The following is a 25,019-nucleotide window of genomic DNA, read 5'->3' on the forward strand; positions in this document are numbered from 1 at the left end:
CCTTCAACTATGTGAAACTGGTTCAAAGTCTTTTTATTGGTATTCTGTACAAAATCCAATAAATCACAGAAATAATTGTATAAACAAACTATACCCCCCCCATCCCTATACCAATATTACTGCACCATTAAACAAGCAGAATTAATTTCATAAACAATTACATTTATACATATTAATTAATTAAATCCGATAGAAACATAAAAGAAACATATAAAAAAAAAAAAAGATAAGTAAATAAAAAATTATAATAATAAAAAAAAAAACAGTATAAATTGTGAATTATATTTAATATGAGCACAGCAGTTTAAAACTTCAATGTCTGTTTTTTCCTATATGAAACTGCCTTGTAGAATTTTTTTGATGTTTTCTTTCATCATTATTAGGAATAAAAAATAAACAAGAAGAATAATATTGTATTTTTCCTTTTATAATGCCAAAGATTAAGCTAATGCTCCATAAAAGTGGTCCACATTGTCTCCTCTAATCAGGATTTCAGTGTCTTGTTGCTCTTCATCCTATCCTGTGTTTTCTTGCCTCACCTCAGTGGCTCTAGCTCTGTGTGTGTGTGTGTGTGTGTGTGTGTGTGTGTGTGTGTGATACTAATGAAGGGGAGGGGTTGAGAGACTGAGAGAGAGAGATGTGACTCTGCCAGCAGCATCTCACTGAGAGCAGCAGCAGCAGCAGAGCAAAGCAGCTCATCGAGAATGCCACACCGGCGGCGTGATTCCTCCATCTGAATGTGAAGCAGCCGGGCTCGTTTCTTCCTCACATTGATGTCTCAGTTCAGCAGATTCATTGGGAGCCGCTTGTTGTTAGGATGCGTCCAGGAGCTGCTGTGCAGTCCTCTCTGTATGTCTCTCTGAGTCTCATAGTCCTCCTCCTCCGCTGTGTGGAGGCTGCTGCTGCTGTGTCTGAAGGAGCTGGTTATGATGGTGAGTCTGACTGCTTCCTGGAGCGATGAGGGATTTTCTTTTACATGTCTTGGGGAAAACTGGATGGGTTTGTAATGGAATGTGTTTTCAGTTTAAAATGCAACGTGTTTTTTTTGGGGCATGCATGATGTCAGTATTAATATGTTTTTTTTGTTGTTAAAAATGCAAAAAATTAGAAATATGTTTAAAAAAAGTTATTTTTTATAAAACGGTCACTATATTCCTGACTGTAGTGCATGAGACAGGTAATCTGAAAAAAGTGCCTTGGTGTCCTCCGGTCTCCTCCTGTGCTCCTAGAGGCATCTGCAAGATTTCACAGACCGGAGGAAAACAACCAATCAGAGCTGATCTGGAGCCTTGCCGTCTCTGAGCAGCTGTCAATCACTCGCAAACTCCGATCAAATGGGCAAACTAGGCAGCGCTGATCAAATATGAGTCAATGTTGTCTATTTCTCGCATAATATCTTTTCAGAAACATCTTGTAGTGTACTGTTTAGCTGTAAAATGAGAACGTTTGTGACCCAGCAGCCATGTTGAGATCAGTTGAAGAAATATCAAGCACCACCCACCAGCCGGAGCACACTTTCTCATTTTACAGCTAAACAGTACACTACAAGATGTTTCTAGAAACATTTTAGAAATAGACATTACAGTAACAGAATATTGATTCATATTTGATCAGCGCTGCCTAGTTTAACCGTTGGAGTTCATGAGTGATTGACAGCTGCCTCGGTTGAATGAACAGCCAATAGGAACGCTCTCTCTCTCTGAAATGAACTGTGATTGGTCAAAGTCTACAATATGCTGAAAGGTTATTATGGGATTTTTGCCCAATGTTGACAAAAATATTCTGCCTATACTGCAGGTTTAAGTGCATATACTGCAAACCACCTATAACATGGTAATGTGCATGTTTGTATTTTTCATCAGGAGAAAATAAGCAGGGTTCACTGAGGAGCATCCTTGATCACGTACAGAGTTATGAGATTACTTATCCCACATGGCTGCATCCTCACAGACAGAGGAGGTCTGCCAACGAAGAGGTGAGTCTTTAATAATAATTAAAAAAATGATAATCATCTTGGCATATATAAATCAGCTTTTCTTTAACCACTTGTTGTAATCTCTGTTTTCCCTCCAGCATCCTGCAGAGGCTCAGGTCCTGATCTCGGTTGAGGGCCGGGAGCTCCAACTACACCTGGAGAAAAATGAGTGAGTGACTTCAAAAGTGCACTACCCCTCCTTTATGTTTCACACAAAGGATTTAAGTAGGGCTGGGCAATATATCGATATTATATCGATATCGTGGTATGACACTTGATATCGTCTTAGATTTTGGATATCGTAATATGGCATAAGTGTTGTCTTTTTCTGATTTTAAAGTAAAGTGGTGGGATTTGTCTTTACCCACTTAGTCATTATATCCACATTACTGATGATTATTTATCAAAAATCTCATCGTGTAAATATTTTGTAAAAGCCCCAATTGTCAACCCTAAAATATCGTTGTAATATCGATATCGAGGTTTTTGGTCAAAAATATTGTGATATTTGTTTTCTCTATATCGCCCGGCACTAGAGTTAAGTATTAATTAGGGCTGTCAAAGTTAACGTGATAATAACGCGTTAATGCAAATTTGTTTTAACGCTACTAATTTCTTTAATGCATTAATGCAACTTGGGATTTTTAATTCACCTCTTAAAAATCTGATGGGTCTTTCGGAGGTTATAGCGGGCTAGAAGCTAGAGTGAAGATACTGGCATCACATGAAACTAGAAAAAAACTGAAGAATCCATTGGTATCAACAATGTCATACTAGCTTGTCGCAAAGGAGGCTAAATAACGCTCCGAACGTACGTTCAATTTTGACGAGGAAAAACTGTCATGGCCATTTTCAAAGGGGTCCCTTGACCTCTGACCTCAAGATATGTGAATGAAAATGGGTTCTATGGGTACCCACAAGTCTCCCCTTTACAGACTTGGACACTTTACGATAATCACATGCAGTTTGGGGCAAGTCATAGTCAAGTCAGCACACTGACACACTGACAGCTGTTGTTGCCTGTTGGGCTGCAGTTTGCCATGTTATGATTTGAGCATATTTTTTATGCTAAATGCAGTACCTGTGAGGGTTTCTGGACAATATCTGTCATTTTTTTTGTGTTGTTAATTGATTTCCAATAATAAATATATAAATATGTTTGCATAAAGCAAGCATATTTGCACACCCCCATGTTGATAAGATGATTACTTACTTGACAAATCTCCCTTCAAAGTACATTTTGAACATGTAAAAAATGTGTGATTAATAACGATTACATATTTTAATTGATTGACAACCCTAGTAGTAATGTCTCTGGTAACTTTTGGTGCAGTTTAGTGCTCTGAGGAATAGGTATCAAAATAAGACAAAAGCCCGTAAAACAAATACAAATAGTCGCCTGTATCAAACTGTTCCCATGTGACTCTGATTGAGTCAAGTGAGAATATCCAACACTGTGTGTGTATTCTTAGACCCGTTTATTTGACCAGATGTTAGCTGTCACATAGACACATTTATAAGGTCACGGAGGGGGATGAGGGGAGGAAAGGAGGCTGATGGTTTTGGACGACAGAGGGTTGACACCCGATCTGTGTTGCCTTGGGCAAACAGGAAGCAAGACTGTGCGTCTGCACCTCACATCCTGCAATCTGATGGAGCGGTTCCTGTAGAGTAACAATGGGATGGTGATAGGAATTATCTCGCTGGTTTAATGGACAGTGCGGTCGCTGGGATGCCTGGAGCTGTGGTGACCACAGAGCTGTGGTGTTGGATTTGAGCCAGCACCACAAGTGGAAAAGGAAGCTTTTATGAGCATTTTCTTCAAGTCCATTTTTACCATCAAATGTGTGCTCTCTCTGTCTGTCACACATTCACTCACAGACACACACATTAACAGAGCATGACTCCACTGTGTCTGACTGAGCGTCCCCTGAGGGATTTAACCCCCCGCCTGCTCTCCCTCCCCAGCAGGTGGTCACACTGTCAGATTTCCTCCTGGGCAAGGAATTTTAATCAATCACACACACTGTTTGTCTGCGTATGTGAGAGGCACAGAGAGACGAGGAAAGAAAGGAAGTTGCTTTGAGATAGCTTTGATAAAACATTTTTGGGTTCCTCAGTACGAGATAGAGATGGTGTGAACTGATATGTAGAATTGTAGGTTGTTCTAATAGAGCGGAAATATATATTTTGAACCCATATTTGTGCAACTTCTCAACCGTTTCCTGGAACAGGAAAGCTGGTAACATTTCTTCACTGGTTCACCGGTAACATGTCTTCACTACAGTTATAGTAGAAATAGTGAGGTGATGTTATTTGTCGTGTGCACAACCATTACAGTGATTGTGAGCGTTGGCAACAAGGCTCATACAATATGTATAAAAAGAAAATCACGCAAGTAAAACATTAGAGTAAGACATAAACATAAAATAGTACAAACGTTAAAGTATGGGAATAAAATATATGTAAAATAAAATATAGTACTGTGGGAGACTGATGTAAAATGGGACAGGTATTTATATGATTTGAAAAAAAATGAATTATAGAAATGAAATTGTAATCATTTTAATGATAAAGCATGCAAAAAAAAGGAGTTGAGATTTTTTTTAAAAGAAAGTTAAAACAGACATAGCTTCATATTAGAGAAACACATCCCATTTTCTTTACATTGATCCTTAAATGTGCTGTCTGAGAGCTTTATTGATGAGGGAAAAAATCATGTAAACACTCTTTTCTGTTTCATTCACTTAAGCTTTAGCCTCTATTACTTGTACGCCTGTATGCCACAATTCACTTAGGGACTGTACGAAAGTTATTAGGAGGGGAAGAGGGGGTCTTTTTTCTAAAGGGAGGGTAGTCTGAGTTTATTTGGTAGAGCAGGTCTTTCAACATTTTCTCACTAGATTTATTTTTCATGTCAGCCGTCCCCTTGAGCTGCACAAAGCTGTCGCCTGTGATAGTTCATTCAGTCACTGACAGTAAGAAGAACTGTTAAGTTTACATTTAGTAGCTTTTGGTTAGGGCTCAATGATTTTGAAAAAATATCTAATTGCGGTTATTTTAACTGATATTGTGATAGCGATATGATTTGCAATATTAGAGGGAACGAAAATTTTAACATCTTTATTCTCTTGAGATATTAAGATAATATAAACCCCAATAATTTCCACAAGGTCCCTTACAAAAAAATCTTTTTACAGCATTCAAAGAAAGAGCTTGCTGTAGACCCATTATTTAGTCTGAGGTTTACCGCTTCACCCCGCCACCAGCCAGTATTTCCCCCCTTTCTCCAAGCCGAAATAGCCAATCCCACACTGGGTTACTGTGTTTTGATTTGTCCTAATGTGGAGAAGAAGACGGCAGTTTGTGTCACTGAAGATCAATGTCTCATTTTGGAGAGAAGCCATAGAAAATGCTGCCAGTGACCATCCCTGTATCCTGGCTACTCCCTCGTGTCCTCATTGACCCTGCAACTGTAACTCCGACAGTCAGCAGATAAGGGAGAACCCAAACTAGCTGTGAGACGGTCTTGATCTCGTCTTTCTGTTTATCCTCCTGTGGCATTTTACATCAAATTTTTCCCCCCGCTCTCCCTTTTAATTCCACCTTATCTACTCTTCAACTTAATGTATCACTTAATCAAAACCTAGAGGAAGACGTAGCTGTGAATATTTGTGGGCATTGGTCCTCTCAGTGGCTGGAGTACAGACTCAATCCATTTATGTCCTCCCCTGCAATGCTTGTCAATGTGTGCGTGGGTCTTTTTTTGGTTTGTACGTGCATCGGTGTGAGTGTCTGCCTGAGCTTTTATCTTAATGAAAGGCTGTGGTGCGTCCATAGAGGGTTGATTTGGTTAAGAGCCAGGCAGCCGCTGTAGTGCGTGCTGACTCAGAGTGCAGGAAAAGGGAAAGAGAGGGGGAGGAAACAGTGTAAGAAAATGAAGGATGGACCGGAGGAGAAGGGTTGAGGTGAGAAAAGTCATGGAAAGAGGAAAGTAGCGACAGTTGGGGTCAGTTTGGGAGTAATGTGCGTTTGGTTCAGATATGAATCGTGTCGCTTCCTCCTCTGCACGACTTTCTCTGCTCTTCTGTTTAATGCCCTTCCTGCACACCCTTAAGTGCATGAACCTGAATTAAGCACTCCCTTGGGAAAATGTACGCATCATTGTTCCTCGTCCTCACCTCGTATGTCTTCCGCCGTCCACTCTAACAACGAGCACCCCATCCTTTCTCATTTCTTTTCCTCCCCTCACCTCGTCTGATGTTCCCCAGAGCTCTAGTGCAAATATACATCTCCCACGCGCCCTCCGCGGTCAGGGTTTGGGAGACAGAGTGGCCACACGCAGACAGACGACACACACACAAACACACAACAGCCCAAAAGAACACAAACAAGACTGAAAGCCCAGTCCTGATGGATAGCAGGTCTAGTGAGCAGAGAGCAGGGATGCATTCGCTTGTCCTTGTTTCTATGTTTAGTCTCACGGTGGCTCGGCCCTGTCTGCTTTGATGTCTTAATGTAGGCCTGTGTGTTGGGGAAACACTCACACACAGAGCTTCACACAAGGCCTCCCTGTGCAATAAAAGCCTCTTCATCATCCGTTGCCGAGCGGTACTTTGACTTTGCGTCAGCTTTCTCCCCCCCTCCACCACAGGCGTGTGGTGATGTCATTTGATACTATGAGAGAATGCGACCCACTGACCCTAATGCATTACCCCACGTCCCCCTCCGCTCTCTCCCCCCTCCACTATCTCCCAAGTACATTAGCATTACTCCCCCAACCCTCCTCTCTCCCCTCACGAGGCTGAACCGAGCCTTTGTCTCAGACTCGCTGCCAGACAGTCCTGATTCAGACAGTATTGCGCTCCTCAATCACAGCATCTGTCTGAACACTGGACCACATCCAAACACTGCGGAGTGCTCCCCGCCGTCGAACAGAGTCTTGATTTGAAAGCCCTCACACAATTTACCAGAATATAATTAAACTCAAGGGTTTGGCATATTCCAAGGGCGTTTGTGGTTTAGACAGACTTTCTTGTCGAGAGTTGAATGAGAATTCGATTCCACTTTTACGTCTGTACGGTTGTAGCTTAGCTTAGCATGAAGACTGGAAACAGGCGGACTCTCTAGGTAATATGCCACTTGTTGCAGGACCAGTTAAAACCAATTTCAATGTATTTTGTCATAGATGTGTTGAGTAAATTAGAATTTTCATTTAATTTATTTATTCATAAGGGCAATACAAATCAATCTACATTTCTGTAAATGTGCCAGTGTTAGTCAGCTGGCATCAATTGCCGTCCTTTGGCAAGATGTTCTGAGGTGATGGTTAAAATTTACACAGAAGACAACAAGACGCCATAAAGACAGCGACAGCAACAAATAAGCATTGCGAGCCATGCAGAGCAACAGGAAAACAGCAAAACCTTAGTACAATAATGCAGCGACAATATCCACTATTCGGTACATGTTGCCATGTAAGCGACACAAATCAAGCAACACGGATTAAAACCATTTTTGACACATTATTGCAGCAATAAGACATATATGGCAAATATGGCAATCATAATGTTGATCTTGGTCAAATGTTAAAACGTCAAATGTCACTTTTTTCATGTCAAAACATGAGCTTTACTCCACTTTCACCCATCAACATACCGTATACTCCTATTGTTACGTACATAAAAACAGTTTGCGGAGATGAGCCAATGACTGCATGTGCATTGCATTTGTCCTCATACTGTTATCACACAGTTCATGATCCATTTACTTGAACTTTATTCTTTGTGTTTTTTTTGTACTACTTGAGACACTGATGAATCATATTGAAACTAAACGGTTGGATCGCACCTGCAAGTCATTTAGGGTGGTTCCTGTGGTTTCAGTTCTTTACGGTTTAAATAAACCAGCGGTTGGTAAAACTACGGTGGCTGTGGCATTATAAAGTCATGTCATATAAGTTATTTTCAGTGCTTAAAGAGATGAGGCATTAACTGGATTTAACTTTCAATAGAAGAGACAGGAGCCATGTCTGAATGTAACAAATATATTGCTAGGTTTTGACTTTTAATCAGCATTTTTAGTGATTTGGAAAAAAACTAAAACACTAAAAACTAAGCTGGTATTTATCCTTCAGTAGTGGCAACGGCTTTGTTAATGGCATGTTGTGTCCATAAGTCACATAGCTGCAGGTTATATAGTCATCGTCTGCAATTGTACACACAGCTGTTGACTGGCATGGGAGAATGGAGGGGAGAAAGAGTCATTATGTGTCTGTCTCCTCGTGGAAGAAGTGATCCTTCCTGTGTATTAAGGACTGTATAAAAGCAGCAGAGTGAAGCTCAGTCAATCATCGGCCACTCTGCCATTACTTCTGCCTGTGAGAGCGACAGAGAGGGTTACACAGATGAGAGGAGAGCATCATGGGAATATTTGGGGAGTTAGAGACGCAGGAAAACTAGAGGAAGGCCAGATATAAATACGGCTAAAAGGTCACATCACAATACAGTGGGGTTTACCCCGTTTAGTGTGACATCAGCCGGATACATTACCATAAAGTGATCATTTTTAACTATTCTCTTAGACTGCTTGTATGTGTGTGTGCATACAGAGTCCCTCTCTCAACCCCCCAAACCACAGGGTGGTAATCTGTTAAAGGATGAAGCAGACGTTTTCTGCTTTGTGGCTGATTGCATCAACAGGCTGTCATTGTTTCAAGAGGCTTGTCTCCTTCAGGGCATCTGACGGGGGAGAAAAGAAAAATCCCCATCTTCCCTTCATTTGTCTTCGTCATCCTTTAAAGGAATAGTTTGACATTTTGGGAAATGCGCTTCTACTCACTTTCTTACCAAGAGTTAGATGGGAAGATTGATACCCCTCTCATGTCTGTGTGCTAAATATGAAGCTACAGTCTGCAACTTATTAGCTTAGCTTAGCATAAAGACTTGAAACTGGGGGAAAGAGTTAGCCTGGCTCCCTCCAACAATAACAAAATCCATACCATCACCTCTAAAGCGCATTAATTAACACATTACATGTTAATTCTTTAAAGAGGACCTATTAAGCTTATTTTCAGGTGCATACTTGTATTTTGGGTTTCTACTAGAACATGTTTACATGCTTTAATGTGCTGCAGCACCTCTTTTCACCCTCTGTCTGAAACGCTTTGTCTGAGCTCCTGTCCTCTCCTTCCGAAAAGCCCAGTCTGCTTTGATTGGTCAGCTGGCCCACTCTGTTGTGATTGGTCAACCGGACCAAATTCTTTGGACTCCGCTCTAACTAGCTTTGTTTTTGAGGACACGCCAAACTAACCGCTAGGCAAAGTGTGTTACTTGGCGACATCACCAAGTTACAAAAGAAAAGGCGGGACTTCAAGTTCAGTGTTTCTGTGGGGGAGAGTAACTCCCTTTGGCATGGACTTTTGGCTTTGTAACTTTGCAGACCTTTTACATGCACAAAAGACTATGTAACACACTGAAGGAAAGGGAAAAAGCACAAAAGCATAGATCCCCTTTAATACGTACAAAAAGCTACAGAGTCACTGCAACCAGAGACAGGCTAGCTGTTTCACCCTGTTTCTTATGCTAAGCTAAGCTAAGCTAAACTAAGCTAGCCAGCTCCCGGCTGTAGCCTTATTTTTAATGGACAGATATTAGAGCGGTATTGATTTTCTCATCTAACTCTGCAGCAAAAAAAAAAAATTAGTGCATTTCCCAAAATGTTGAACTCTTATTTTAACTTCACTTCACTGATTTGCACAAATTTTTGTCCGACAATGATGAAAAAGGAATTATTAATACATAGCTACTGTATTACCCTGAGGTAAAGCCACAAGCTGGCTAAGATTGAAAACAGATGAAAATGCATGATAAATAATATAATCTTAGTGAGACATCTTAAAGGTCTGTCTCATGTTTATTTGAGACTTAAGTGAAGTCCAGTCTTTCAACCAGCACCATGTAGGTTTGTCTACAGCTTGATTTCCCTGCAGTTACATCCTGTTTGATGGATCTGAGTTTGACTTATGGGGGGAGATTTAGAGAGACGGAGCAAAAGAAAACCAGCTGTGAGGCAGGCAGAGTTTATGAATGAAAACAGGAAGAATGGATTGGGACAGAGCTGGAAGAAGAAAGACAGGAAAACAAGCATCTGTACCAGATCTAAATATTGTGCCGGTAGGCTGACAGAAGTTTGACAGAAATGGCCCGAGTCTGAAGACACTCATTCAATCACAAACACAGATGGAGAGTTAGAGGAATGTAACGTTTTACCACAATAAAATTAATGTGTCTCTCCGTATGTATATGTTTCGCTGATTTATCAGCCTGTCCTGTGCAGCCTGTAATGTATACTAATGGAGAAATTTCCTGTAATTGAGAAAAAGAATAGGGGGACATTAGTAAATAATAGCCCTGTCAAACAAATGCAGTCTGGACATACCAACAAACTTAAACTCTCAGCATATAAGTTACCATCTCTTTCTTCAACTAAAGAATGAAAAAAGGGTCAATTGGGAAAGGTACATATGGATTTTATTACAACACTTTTCCACATTATTCTTTGTATCTCTTATCTCTGCGAGGATCTTTGTCTGAATCTTTAAAGCGGTCTGGTTTTGTAGAGTGTCTCTGTCAGAGTGAATGTTTTATGAGCTGTGGGCTGCTGGAGAGAATCTGTCTCCTTCTATCTCCTCTGTCTCCTTCAGCTTTTACTCTGCACATTTTTCACCACTGTCCCACCATGATGTTGCTGTTTCAGGAGATCGAACGTCCGACGCTACATATACTCTTTTGCAAATTGTGTCTGAGTTTGTGCTGTCTTTCACCAGGCAGCTATTGGCCCCTGGATATCAGGAAATATGGTACACTCCCGATGGAGCCCGCAAGTCCTCCTCTCCTGCCAGCACTGTAAGTCTATATGAGACAGTTTGATGCTCTTAAACTGCAGTGGGGGCGCTATAAATGATCATAGAAGAGAAATAGATATCAATGCAGGTGATCAAATCCTTTGGCAGGAGGATAACAGGCAGTATGGACATAAAATACTACTACTTTTATCTTGCCTAACAAGGTCCTCTGGTTGAATGACGGCCAGTGTTGAGCTTTAATTGTTTATTGTCTTCCAGGGACACTGTTTCTACCACGGGGAGATTCTGGGCGTGGAAGGCTCAAGTGTTGCTGTTAGCACATGCTCAGGACTGAGGTAAGTAAAGCTCCACCACGGGCTGTGTTCATAAAGTTTTCAAATATTTAGAGTTGGTCCCAATAGTGAAAGACATTTCTTAGAGTTCTAAGAAGTCTCCCATAAGACTAAATCTCTCTAAAAGTAAAAAAGCTCTTCATGAAGACAGCTCCTAACAGTTAAGAGGACTTTCTGTAGCTTCAGTTTTTTCAGCAAAGGAGTAAAAAGCTGCAAGAAAGGGAGCCAAGAGAAAAGTTTTCCCAGTGCTAAAACGCAGGGAGTTAGTGCTGCAGAATAAATCATGAAGGGATGGTGTTTGTGATTGATCTTATTAAAGATGTGTTGGCACCGCTCACTCAATGAATTAAAGCTATTAAATGCTTATTTAACAGCCTCAGTTTGTTTGTTTTACAGCTGACATGACATCACTTTAGGCCAACAAAACAAAATTAATGGATACATAGTAGTTTTCTAACTGTTTTTCTAAATCATTGATAGAATACCTGTTTATATAATTTACAGTGAAGTTACTGTTGTTCAGCATTTCCTATTTTGGTCAACTCGCCAAAATAGACCAAAATATTGTCCAAATGTTTGCGCCATTTTCATAACTCTGAACATCACTATCTTTCACGTTCATACATGTAAAAAGCTGATTAGAAACTCTATTACATTTATACCTGGCCAAGACGTCGCCTTTTCAGAAGAAATCTATCTGATAATCCCCTTCCCAGTTTACAGAAACTCGAGTTCTCCTAAACACAACATTTAAGAAATTACAATGTAAAAAACCTGCAGAAACCCGAATGTAATCCAGTTATATAAGTGCAAATGCATTGGTTGCCATTAGGGCTGTCAAAGTTAATGCGATAATAACACTTTAACGCAAATGTGTTTTAACACCACTAATTTCTTTAATGCAACTAGCAATTTTTAGGTTGTAGCTGGCTCAGTTTTAAAACAAGTGAAGATACTGGCATCATATGAAACTAAAAAACCTTAAGAATCCATTGGTACCAACCATGTCATACTAGCTTGTCATGAAGGAGGCTAAAATAATGCTCCAAACTTGTGCTAAATTTTGACGAGGAAAAACTGGCATGGCCATTTTCAAAAGGGTCCCTTGACCTCTGACATCAAGATATGTGAATGGAAATGGGTTCTATGGGTACCCACGAGTCTCCCCTTTACAGACATGCCCACTTTATGATAATCACATGCAGTTTGGGGCGAGTCAGTGTCAAGTCAGCACACTGACACACTGACAGCTGTTGTTGCCTGTTGGGCTGCAGTTTGCCATGTTATGATTTGAGCATGTTTTCTAATGCTAAATGCAGTACCTGTGAGGGTTTCTGAACAAAGAAACAGGAAACAGTCTCTTGTGCAGTCCAGTAGGTTAGTAGGTCATTGGCTCCAGAGCTGGTTCATTGAGGACAGCTCACTATGGTGATCCTGTGTTTTCTCCTGGTGTGGATCCAAGACAGCTGACCCTTCCTGTGAGAAACGCCGACAAAAGAAAAGGAAGTGTAACTCTCTGGCAGAAATCGTAGCCACATGTGTGTTTTTGTGGGTTCAGCGCTCTGCATCTGGAGGATGAGTGAATGAATACGTCTTACTAGATTTTAGATTCTCTGGAGGAATGCAAACGCAGCATAGAAGGACATTTACATGTGGGCGTCTGACCTCTCCAGATGTTTTCTACAGCTGCTTGACCCACTGCTGAGTGCATGCTTGTGTGTTTGTGTATAGACGTCTGTGTACCGCTCTGTCTGCTCCAGCTGATCTTCATTTGTAAACGGCAGTAAATCTCTTGAGACTCTTGGCTCTGCTCCACCCATCCGTAAAAACCACCACAGCCAGATAACAAAAATCCAAATCTGACATGCATGTATATATTACCCACGCTTCAGTTTGACAATGCAATTAAGGATTACATTTAATCTGAGGTTTTAAGATTTATTTACAATATTTGCAATAGATTTCCACAGTGTGCAAACAGACAGACAGCAACATCATTGATCCACAACGATTTCCTTGAGCCATGATTGGATGGAACCATTAGCAGTGTTTTGTTTCCCCAGGGGACTGATTTCTCTGAACACGAGCATCAGCTACCTGATAGAGCCTCTTCCTGTTTCCACGGGCGCACAGCAGCACGCTGTGTTCAGAGCCGAGAGCCTCCATCTACCCAGAGGGAGCTGCCTGCATCACCATGGCAACAAGGAGCACGAGGAGGGGCTTGACGACTTCATCCATGGAATGATGTCACCGCAGAGCGTGAGGGTGAGCTTGGACAGTGATGCCTGAAATCCTTTGCGACTTTTACACAAAGCAGGGCAATGTTGTCTCCACATAGTCTGAATCAAACTGTTCTGTCTCCATTTTCAGGAGAAAAGAGACCTGAGCCAGAATATGAAGTACGTAGAGCTGCTGCTAGTGGCAGACAAAGCTCAGGTGAGGACACACTTTTTAACCAGACAGGGACATTTTTTTTTTATGACACCATTAAATGGGAGTGCAGGATGTGGCTTTGTGTGTGAAATCAGCTATATAGGCAGAATGAGATCATGATACTTACACACAGCATAATTTTTAATAGTCTGTTATGAACTAGTCCAAAGACATGCAGGTCAGGTTAACTGCGGACTTTAAATTACCCGTAGGTGTGAATGTGAGCATGAATGGTTGTCTGTCTCTATGTGTGGCGTCCTGTCCAGAGTGTACCTCGCCTCTTGCCCAAGATCAGCTGGGATCGGCTCCAGCCCCCTGCAACCCTTAAATCAGCACTAGGTCAAAATGGAGCAAATATGATTTAAAAAAGTTATTTTTATAAAACGGTCACCATATCCTGACAGTATTGCATGAGACAGGTAATCTGAAAAAAAGCATGTGCCTTTGTGTCCTCCGGTGCTCCTAATGGCATCTGCAGGATTTCACAGACCGGAGGAAAACAACCAATCAGAGCTGAGCTGGAGTCTGCCGTCTCTGAGCAGCTGTCAATCACTCGCAAACTCTGATCAAACGGTCAAACTAGGCAGCGCTGATCAAATATGAATCAATATTCTATTACTGTAATGCCTATTACACACAAAAAATGACAGCCCTGTCTAGTATGACCATTTGATCTGAGTTTACGAGTGATTGACAGCTGCCTCCATTGAATGAACATCCAATAGGAACGCTCTCTCTCTGAAATGACCTGTGATTGGCCAAAGTCTCCTGTCACCGGCTAGATTTTTTAAAGCCTGAAAACAGAGGCATGAGGAGGTGCAGAAGTCTAGTTTTCTCTCAGAACACCTGAATTACAATATGCTGAAAGATTATTATGGAGTTTTTGCCCAATGATGCCAAAATCATTCATTCATGGATGGATGGATGGATGTTATGAGCTGTTTATATGCAGTATTAATAGTATATTTCTGCCTTCCACAGAATTGTAATAAACTTAAATATAGAAAACAACGTCAGTAAATTGCACCCATCGCTCTATTTAGAGCGAGTTATGGTAAATATAAAGCTCTCATGCACATCCTGTTTGTTGTCTGAAGTCCCCTTTTGAGGTTTAGGATGTGTGGGTGTGTCTATGTCTGTATTTAATGTGGTTTATGTCGTTTGCAGTATGAGAAGCATGGGAGTAGTCTCGAGAAGACCAAGCAGAAATTACTGGAAGCCGCCAACTTGGTCGACAAGGTAACGTCTGATGTGAAACGCGAAAACCACAAACAGACTCGTCAGATTCATCACACCTATATTTAGTAGTGACATGAAGTCAAATTCAGCATTTGTGACTCTTCCTGTCTACACCCACAGTACTACAAGTCTTTGAACATCCGCGTGGCGTTAATCGGCCTGGAGGTGTGGACCAGCCAGGACATGATCGGCGTTTCGGACAACCCTCACAGCACTCTGGCAGCGTTCCTGTCCTGGAGAAGCAAACAGCTCCGCACGCTCCCCAACGACAACGCTCAGCTCATCACGTCAGTGTTTCTCTCTCCCACTAATTTGTCATTCTTCACCCTCTCCAACTCTAGTCCCCCCCCACCCCCCACCCTATCTCCTCTAAACCTCCCGTCCCGTGGGGTTAGATCTCTCAATTGATTTTATCTTCATTGCATGAGACGATAACCATCACCAGTTGTATCCTAGTGGGCTGTTGTCCAGCTGGAGCTAATCACCAGTGGCGTTTTGTGTCTCCAGGGGGAGGGGGTTCCAGGGCTCCACCATCGGGCTGGCACCTCTCAAAGCCATGTGCTCCGACTACCAGTCTGGTGGAGTGAACACGGTGAGAGACAAGAGTCTAAATAATCCTCTGTGTTCTCTTGAGTAGAGAACCAGATGGGATGGCTGTAGCTCAGGTGGTACAACGGGTCAGCAAATATTCATTTAGGTTAGTATAGTCAGTGGAACGCCAGCACGATGACAGTGTCTCCAAAATGCAGTGAGAAATGTATAACATAATATTAGGGCTGTCAATCGAATATTTAATCAAGATTAATCGCATGATTTTCCATAGTTAATAGTGATTAATCACAAATTAATCAAATTTTTTATCCGTTCAAAATGTACCTTAAAGTTAGATTTGTCAAGTATTTAATACTCTTATCAACACGGAAGTGGGCAAATATACTTGCTTTCTGCAAATGTATGTATATATTTATTATTGGAAATTACAAATATTGTCCAGAAACCCTCACAGGTACTGCATTTAGCATAAAAAATATGCTCAAATCATAACATGGCAAACTCAAGCCCAACAGGCAACAACAGCTGTCAGTGTGTCAGTGTGCTGACTTGACTATGACTTGCCCCAAACTGCATGTGATTATCATAAAGTGGGCATGTCTGTAAAGGGGAGACTCGTGGGTACCCATAGAACCCATTTTCATTCACATATCTTGAGGTCAGAGGTCAAGGGACCCCTTTGAAAATGGCTATGACAGCGTTATTTAACCTCCTTCCTGACAAGCTAGTAAGACAAAAATCGCAAGTTGCGTTAATTAGGTTAGGTTTAAACAAATTTGCGTTAACGCGTTATTATTGTGTTAACTTTGACAGCCCTACATAATATATTTAAAAATTGACTTTTTCTACAGATCTTTAAGTAATCTTTGACTAATCTTTTGAATATAGGACCACTCAGAGTCAGCTGTGGGTGTAGCTGCCACCATGGCACATGAGATGGGCCACAACTTCGGCATGAGCCACGACAGCACAGGCTGCTGCCAGGCGAAGGCCGAAGACGGAGGCTGCATCATGGCTGCCGCTACTGGGTACGATACGCAAATGACCTACGACCAAAACAAATTACAGTTATTAAACTAATAAGGAAGAAAGAAGACATTTGATTTCATGATGAATTGTGTGAACCAAGTCTTACATACTGTGTTTGTGCTTCTTCCTCCATCATAAACCAGGCATCCATTTCCACGCGTGTTCAACAGTTGCAACCTGAGGGAGCTGAAGAGCTACTTGAGCTCTGGAGGAGGGAAGTGTCTCTTCAACTTACCGAACACCAGATCCATGTATGGAGGGCAGCGCTGCGGCAACGGCTACCTGGAGGACGGAGAAGAGTGTGACTGTGGAGAGGAAGAGGTGTGTTGCGTCTCTTGAATGTTGCAGTATATATATTTTCTTTGTCTGTTTTTTCCAGGACTCATGACTCTAAACCTTTTTGTTTTAGGAGTGTACCAGTCCCTGCTGTAATGCCAACAACTGCACTCTGAAAGCTGGAGCTGAGTGTGCCCATGGCGTCTGCTGCCAGAACTGCAAGGTACTAACATCTGAAGATCATCTAAACAAAGAGAAACAGAAAAACCCTCCCATGAGTGATGTGTTCCCGGGGCTAATGCTCACTGCACACTCACTCATGAACACTGTAGCAATTGAATTATAGCCCTACAATTAATTCTTTCTTCACATCTCTTATCATCTCTTCCTCCTCTTCATCTCTCTCTGTCCAGTTGAAGAGCCCAGGTGTTCTGTGTCGTGCCCCCTCCGGGTCTTGTGACCTGCCAGAGTACTGCGATGGGAAGGCGGAGTCTTGTCCTGCTAATTACTATTCAATGGACGGCACATCGTGTGCAAACGGGCAGGCCTACTGTTACACCGGCATGTGTCCGACCCTGGAGCAGCAGTGCAACTCTCTCTGGGGACGAGGTGGGTAAACTGATTGCTTATAATCTATAAATCTTTTACTCCAAATGAGGGTATATATATATATATTTTGATTACATGTAGTGTATACAGTACAGTAGGCAACCTCCGGGTCTGAAAAGTGAAGCCAATGCTGAAGTGCCTTAAACTTGCATTCTTTCTAATAGCCAGCAGGGGGCGACTCCTCTGGTTGCTAAAAGAAGTCTGATTGTATAGAAGTCTATGAGAAAATGAGCCTACTTCTCACTTGATTTATTACCTAAACATTGTGAAGATGAGTTTATGGTCTCCGTCGCTAGTTTCAAGTCTTCTTCAATACAGCACGATAGAAAAGATATCCGCAGACTGACCACAGACCGAAAGTTTAGAATAAAGTGGAATACTGCATAGATCTAAGTGTGCGGATTTCTTTTCTGTCATCTTTTGGACTCATTGATTCTTCCAGCACCTTAGCAAAGATTAAGACAGGTGGAGCAGTTGTCATCCTGCATCACCAATGTTAACAAACAAAGAAATGATAATTAATAATGCTTACTAATTATTAGTCATACTATCATTTATATTATTTAACAGTTTATTGTTTCACATATTATGACATTTTATATACTATATATGTATATATATATATATATATATATACATATATATACTGTATATACTGTATATATATACCGTATATATGTATAGGTATTTGTTAATGATTAAGATATTATTTGTAAACCTTAAAAAAAATTGTAAAACATCTATAAACATTATTTTGGTGGCTATTATAAAGTTGCAATTGATGATTATAATACCTTATTAAATGGTTAATAAATACTTTGTAAAACGTCTATAAACATTATTTAGATAGATAGTTAATACTTTGTCAATGGTTAATAATTGGTTTCTGGTCCATCTATCTATGTAGTGTTTATAGATGTTTTACAAATGATTTCTTAGAGGTTTACAAATCATTTGGTAATCACTAACAAATACTTAATATAGTATATACAATGTTATAATGTGTGCAACAATAAACTGATAATAGATACTGTACTAATAATCAGAATGTAATTGTTATTGTCTCTTATCAACAATGATACAATATAGAATTTGTAAACTAATAATTTCATATTATACAAACTAATGATAAAATAACATACATTTATAACATTACTAATCATTAGTAAACATTATTAATTATCATTTGATTGTTAACAGTTAAAATAACTATTAACTAAGTTTAATTAACTATCAAATTGCCATCTATAAATGATGGTTATTATAAAACCCAGAATTTTAACCGGCAAACAATCTCACATTGTATCTTTAAAGCAGTTAAACATCCAGTGTATGTTGGAGCAGATATGCTGGGTAGAGTTAGAGATGAGTCCTCAGTGGGTCGCAGGATTAAGGATTGTTATTGGACAGTGTCCATATTCACGTTGAGACAGAGCCTCCCTGGAGAGCCTTTGTAGTACCACAGGAGCCACACAGAACAGTAAGGGATGCCATCTGGTCTCCATCAGGTGGTCACATAACACACTACGCATGCATTTACTGCGTGTGTGGGTGTTATTCTGTGTGTATGTGCAGCCGTATTCATGTGCATTTCCTCTCCTTCCACCACAGATGGCCGTCCGGCCCCTGACCTGTGCTTTAAGAAGGTGAACGAAGCCGGGGACATGTACGGGAACTGCGGCAAAGATCTGTTTGGGAAGTACAGGAGCTGCAAGGAAAGGTGGAGTTCAAAACATGTTGGTTCATTTATTCCCTCAGCTCGAGGAGGGCATCTACATCATTTCCTGTGAATGATCAGTCTCAACAAACTGATGAAATCCTTTTTTATTATCTCTGCCAGGGATGCTCAATGTGGGAAAATCCAGTGTTTGACCTCAGCCTCCAAGCCCATTGAGAACAACGCTGTTCGCATAGAAACCACCGTCAGTGTGGGCAACACGAAGATCCACTGTATGGGAACGCATGTGTACAAGCCTGGGCTAGGGGACGAGGAGGGGCAGGGCGACACTCTAGACCCGGGACTGGTCATGACGGGCACCAAGTGTGGCGATGACTCGGTGAGATTTACTAAATGGGATTTATTGTTGCGACTTTTTGAGATGTGGGTATGTCTTTTACCTGTCAGAAAGACACATTTAATTGTTGTCTTTTACTAACTTTGTGGCTCCAATCTTCTTCCACTTATTGGAACTACTTGATTCTCTAACTCTTTCTCTGTCTCTCTTCCTCACACCCCTTCTTCTTTTCACAGATTTGCTTTAATGGAGAATGCCGCAATGCATCTTTCCTCAGAGCTGAAGAGTGCAACGCCAAGTGCCATGGACACGGGGTGAGTTTCTATGTGTGTACGGTGTGTGTGAGGAAGGATGCTGGGAAGGTGGATTTCCTAAGTGTGTTGGGGAAGATTTGGCTGCCAGCCCGCTATTATGAAAAGCTGGCAAACTTGGCAGTCGTGCAAGATGCATTTAGATCTTTTTACTTAATTAAAAGTAGTAATATAGCAAAGTAGAAATTACCCAGTGCATGTCATGCATTCTAAATACTGTATGTCTTAAAGGTAGGGTTGGGAGTGCTGTTCAAATACATTTTTGTTATATTTGGTTGGATCATATTTAAAATCTAGCGTACTCTTGCTAGTTTCTTAAGATTACCAACCCTAGCTTTAAGTAAAAACACTGAAGTATTATCAGCAAGATGTGCATAAAGTAACTTGTCAGATAAATGTGGTGGTGTAAAAAGTACATTATTTTTCTCTCAAATGCAATGAAGTTGAAGTAGCAGGAAATGGAAAATATTCAAATTATACCGGATGAGTAAATGCACTTAGTTATAAACCACCACTGAACCTTGGACTCTTTTCCACTTAAAATGATTTTGAAGTACTTCTGTAGTTCTAAAGTGTCATTTACTCCTATACCTGCATGTCAATGTAATGAACAGAAAAAAAAATTTCTAATGTTAATGTGCAATATGTTTTTTCTCCAGCTGTGCAACAACAATCATAACTGCCACTGTGACGCGGGCTGGGCTCCTCCTCTGTGTAACCAGAGGGGGTCTGGTGGGAGTGTGGACAGTGGACCTGTCATCAGCCATAGTGAGACTCTTCAATTTTTTCTCAAACCATGCACCTTTTTTTTTTTCATTTATTGACAGTTTAGACAGTTTCTGACTCTTGTTTACTTTATATTCCAACAGGCAACCTCCTCCCAGTCCTGCTGGTCCTCCCCCTGGTTCTCTTTGTGGTTCTGGCTGCTGTTGGGCTGTGGTGCTGCTACAGACATAAACTCCACCCACTGAAAACCTCCGCTCCATCTCCAGTGCCAAAGTATGTCATTCAGGAGTGTAGAATACTAATACTCTACATCATTGGTTCCCAACCTGGGGGTCCCGACCCCTATTAGGGGTCGCCAAAGCTTCAGGGGAGGTCGCAAAGCATTCTTGATTGTAAAGGGTGTAAGACAACTTTTGAACAAAATATACAGTTGACCTATACCTCGGCATTTCATTCATTTCTTTGAAGAAAACTAAAATAAATTATTTTTAGATTTTGGATTATTATTTAAGATATAAACAAGATAAGGGCACGGTTAAGACTTGAACACAAGCTGTATTCACAGAACCATCCCTCTCTGCTAAACAGCCTCGTCCTGGATTAGAAAAGGACGCAGTTAAAACAAAACAAAAAAAAGCTAAAAAAGAGTTTTCAAAGTTTTCTTAAAAAAAGAGCTAATGGAAAAAATGGCCTAAAAAACACAGACTTCATCAAAAAAGAAGCCTATTAAGGATGTATGATTGTTAAAAATGAAAAAAAAAACACAATACAGAGAATTGTATCAACAATTCAGAAAAATAAAGGGAATAATCTGCTCAAAATTCATTAAAATCGTTCGTTTTACACAAACTTCCTGCAGTTATTGCGTTCACTATTTGGGTTTATTGTACCGTTTATCAGTTGTTCTGTACTGTTATTGTTATGCATTGAGTATAATATGAAATATCCATAAAATATGTCACTAAGTCAGGGGTCGTCAATTTACTCAATGATAGAAAATGGGTCCCTTAAGGAAAAAGGTTGGGAACCACTGCTCTACATTATAGTGAACAGCAGTGTACTTTCTATGTTGTGTGGCTGTATAAATGATGGGTCTGTTCCTCTGCATTTGTATTTTCACCCTCAGTTGTTCTGTCCTGGTGGAGGGCAAGCCTCTATGTGCTGACAGTCATGTGAGCGGTCATGCCAACCCGACATTCTTTCTAAAAAAACAAGACTCAGACCATCTGGTAAAGAAGCCCATTATGACCTAGACAATAATGCCTTTCTCTGTTGTTTGTGAATATTAGAAGAAAAATTGAACTTTGCTATGGTTGCATTCTTCCACAGGGGAAACCCTCTCCTTCTCCGAGCCCGTCTGGCTCAACTCGGTCCAGACATGCTATTGTGCGTCCGGCAGTTAAGCCTCCTCCCGTACCTGCGTACGCTGCAGAGCAGAGAGGGTCAACTCCTCAGCCCCAGATCCAGCCTCCTGTAGACAAACAACATTCTCCTCAGGGGTACACTCCACCTCCTGCTAAGTCTGCACAGCTCACCGAGCAGAGACGAAACCAGGCTCCTCCACCACCCTCAGGACCTCCACCTTTACCTTCCCTGGACGCCAAAACCCACTCGCAGCATTCAGCGGTACCAAAACCCCGTCCAGACCCCCCAAACAGACCTCCACCGCCTTGTCCTGTCAACAAGCCATCAGGGGTGAGTATTTTTTTGTATGTTTTTGAATAAAGACAGTTTTGCACAAGTGAACTGAAGGTGAAATGTCTGATTTGTCATTTTTATGTAGGAACAGCAACCGTTAAAGGGCCTGCAGGTTACCACTAATGCCCTGCAAAGGGGAAAAGCTGCTTTGGCTCCATCTGCTGGACAGAAAAAGCCAAACAGGTAATTCATCTGGTGGCATTTTCTAATGTAAATCTATTAGGACTGTCAATCGATTAAAATAATTGATAAATGAATAAATGATTGTTCATAGTTCATTGTGATTTATCATTTTTATCTGTTCAAAATGTACTTTAAAGGGAGATTTGTCAAGTGTTTAATACTCTTATCAACATGGGAGTGAGCAAATATGCTTGCTTTATGCAAATGTATGTATATATTTAATATTGGAAAAATCAATTAACAACACAAAACAATGACAAATATTGTCCAGAAACCCTCACAGGTACTGCATTTAGCATAAAAATATGCTCAAATCATAACATGGCAAACTGCAGCCCAACAGGCAACAACAGCTGTCAGTGTGTCAGTGTGCTGACTTGACTATGACTTGCCCCAAACTGCATGTGATTATCATAAAGAGGGCATGTCTGTAAAGGGGAGACTCGTGGGTACCCATAGAACCCATTTTCATTCACATATCTTGAGGTCAGAGATCAAGGGACCCCTTTAAAAATTGCCATGACAGTTTTTCCTCGCCAAAATTAAGCGCAAGTTTGGTGCGTTATTTAGTCTCCTTCACGACAAGCTAGTATGACATGGTTGGTATCAATGGATTCTTTAGGTTTTTGGGTTTCATATCAGTATCTTCACTCTACCTTTAAAACTGAGCCCGCTACAGCCTCGAAAAGATCCATTGCGTTAATGCGTTAAAGAAATGAGTGGTGTTAAAACAAATTTGCATTAACGCGTTATCACATTCACTTTGACAGCCCTAAAATCTATACAAAGCCCTTGTTAACTTCTCTCTTTTTTTGCTTCTTTTAGAAACTAAGAGCTCAGGGAGACGTTGTGGACCACCACTGACATCCAATAATGGACTGCCTCAAATTGTCTTTTTGATTATTAGCAGATATGATGAATACTTGACACTCTGGGTCTGTTGGTTACAGTGTATTTACACTAGAGGGAAAATGGTAGAATCACAGCAAGTCACAGTACATATCACAATGAGTACATTTTATGTCTTGAATCTTTAAGATTTAGGCTTAGTCTGTGTTTTGTAAATTAGCCCTGTGTGTGTCTGCTTTCATAACAGCGAAGGCTGTGAATTTAAGAACGTTTTGTTTCGTTATTATTGTCCCAAAGGTTTATGGAAATGTGAAATTGTTCCACGTGTGCAGCAGTGTTGAAACACTGTTCCAGGAGTATTTATTCACAAAGAGAAATGAATGTTTACAATGTAGCCTATGTACTAAACATGGTGTCTCTTAAAGAGCATCAGCTGTAAAGGGATATCTTATATTAAGAAAAGATGCCAATATTGAAGTGCTTACGCTTCTCATGTGTGAATAAGAACGGGATTTTGACTGGACTAAAGGGGACCAGTGAAAGCCCTACATGCATGCTGTAGGTATATGCTTAGGATGAGAGATACATGTCTGATGTGTAGGAGAAATTGTTAGTTTTTTTTAAGTTTTATTAGTTTTGTTTTAATGATTTTATATTGTTATTGTGTTGCACTTTGAGCAATCTGTTTAAGTGTCAAATACTCACCCCCTGAAGGTGTTAAAGCCTGCAGAGGGTGAGTATTTGATGAAGATTTTGGGTGAAATAACACTTTAAGGTGACCATTAGAGCCCACACTGACTCGTATTTCTTAGTTCTGTCGCTGACAATCAGTGATGACGTCGTCTTTTTCGAGAGCAACATTTCATGAGCCATAGTTTTATTTACACATATCAGTTAAACACCAAAATTGCACCATAAATTCAAATCATTTTGCATGTTCGTCCAAAGATGTTACTAAAAATGTTCAGTGGGAGTTTCCTCATGACCAAAATGTTATAAAATTACTCCTCTATCTGAAAAGACTATGTTATATTCCTCTGAGAACTTTGTAATTACTGTAAGGTACTGTAAAAATGTGTGGTCCATTTGACTGCTTGAGGGATGACCTGGTTTTATCTGTAATATGGAAATACACTCTGTCAGCTGCCATGTTTTACCTTCTTATCAGACCTATGCAAACCCTGGCACTGTGCAACACTGTGTCTTCAACTGGAATACAAATAAACACATGGGAAAATAAAAAATATAATGATATACAATTTAACTGGTTGTGTTTATGTCAATGCATGCGATCTTGTTCATACCAGGATCATTTTCTAGGTTCAAGAGCATGCTCAGTAGCTTACTGAATGAGTAGCATCTTTCAATACAGCTGCAAATAGCGATTCATGTACACCGCTACAACGTCTTCTAAATTCAGAGCAATTTTGATCATCCACGGATAAAACATTTCAGAGATACAGTATGTTCTATTTCTGCTGGATATTATACAGCCAAACGACCTGCTGTTGTTCCTCACAGAACTGCAGGAATGTTAAACAAGTTTTTAAAACAGTGCAATTAAAAAAAAAATTGTAATATAAATTTTTTTATTTGCTTCTTGCTGATAGGCCACGGTTTGACTAACAATATCATTTTTGCAGCCATTATATATATATATATATATATATACATTATATATACAGTATATATATATATATATAATATTATATTATTAATATATTTTTATAATTATGAATTACATTAAACTAAAATTAAATTCTCGCTATATTTCCTGTCTCTGTCCACTGTCAAATATATAATATATTAATATTAATATTAATTATAATATTAAATATTATACCGCAATTATATCAATTAATTATATGTCAAATATTAATATATATATTATATAAATATAATATATATAAAATGTATTATTATTGG

At 40.3% G+C, this 25,019-nt stretch overlaps 1 protein-coding gene across 1 annotated transcript; it reads left to right on the forward strand.

Annotated features, from left to right (window-relative positions):
* Window positions 1-661: 661 nt before the first annotated feature.
* Window positions 662-24,357, forward strand: adam19b (ADAM metallopeptidase domain 19b). Its single transcript, XM_074648182.1, has 23 exons — window positions 662-932; window positions 1,863-1,975; window positions 2,074-2,144; window positions 10,803-10,881; window positions 11,100-11,176; window positions 13,237-13,438; window positions 13,544-13,609; window positions 14,774-14,845; window positions 14,966-15,132; window positions 15,353-15,437; window positions 16,286-16,425; window positions 16,570-16,747; window positions 16,836-16,925; window positions 17,116-17,311; window positions 18,923-19,031; window positions 19,152-19,368; window positions 19,563-19,640; window positions 20,297-20,405; window positions 20,507-20,636; window positions 21,490-21,592; window positions 21,693-22,058; window positions 22,147-22,244; window positions 23,070-24,357. The coding sequence occupies exons 1-23, from the start codon at window positions 818-820 to the stop codon at window positions 23,074-23,076; spliced, it is 2,868 nt and encodes a 955-aa protein (XP_074504283.1). The 5' UTR covers window positions 662-817; the 3' UTR covers window positions 23,077-24,357.
* Window positions 24,358-25,019: the final 662 nt, after the last annotated feature.

Source organism: Sebastes fasciatus, chromosome 10 (assembly GCF_043250625.1).
Source record: "Sebastes fasciatus isolate fSebFas1 chromosome 10, fSebFas1.pri, whole genome shotgun sequence".
In the NCBI taxonomy this organism is placed as follows: Eukaryota; Metazoa; Chordata; class Actinopteri; order Perciformes; family Sebastidae; genus Sebastes; species Sebastes fasciatus.

Excerpts from the sequence above, each read along its gene's own strand:
- adam19b (XM_074648182.1), top strand. The coding sequence starts at position 818 with ATGCGTCCAGGAGCTGCTGTGCAGTCCTCTCTGTATGTCTCTCTGAGT. Across the intron at positions 2,145-10,802 it reads CTACACCTGGAGAAAAATGA|GCAGCTATTGGCCCCTGGAT; the intron begins GTGAGTGACTTC and ends GTCTTTCACCAG. Across the intron at positions 19,641-20,296 it reads CCAAGTGCCATGGACACGGG|CTGTGCAACAACAATCATAA; the intron begins GTGAGTTTCTAT and ends TTTTTTCTCCAG.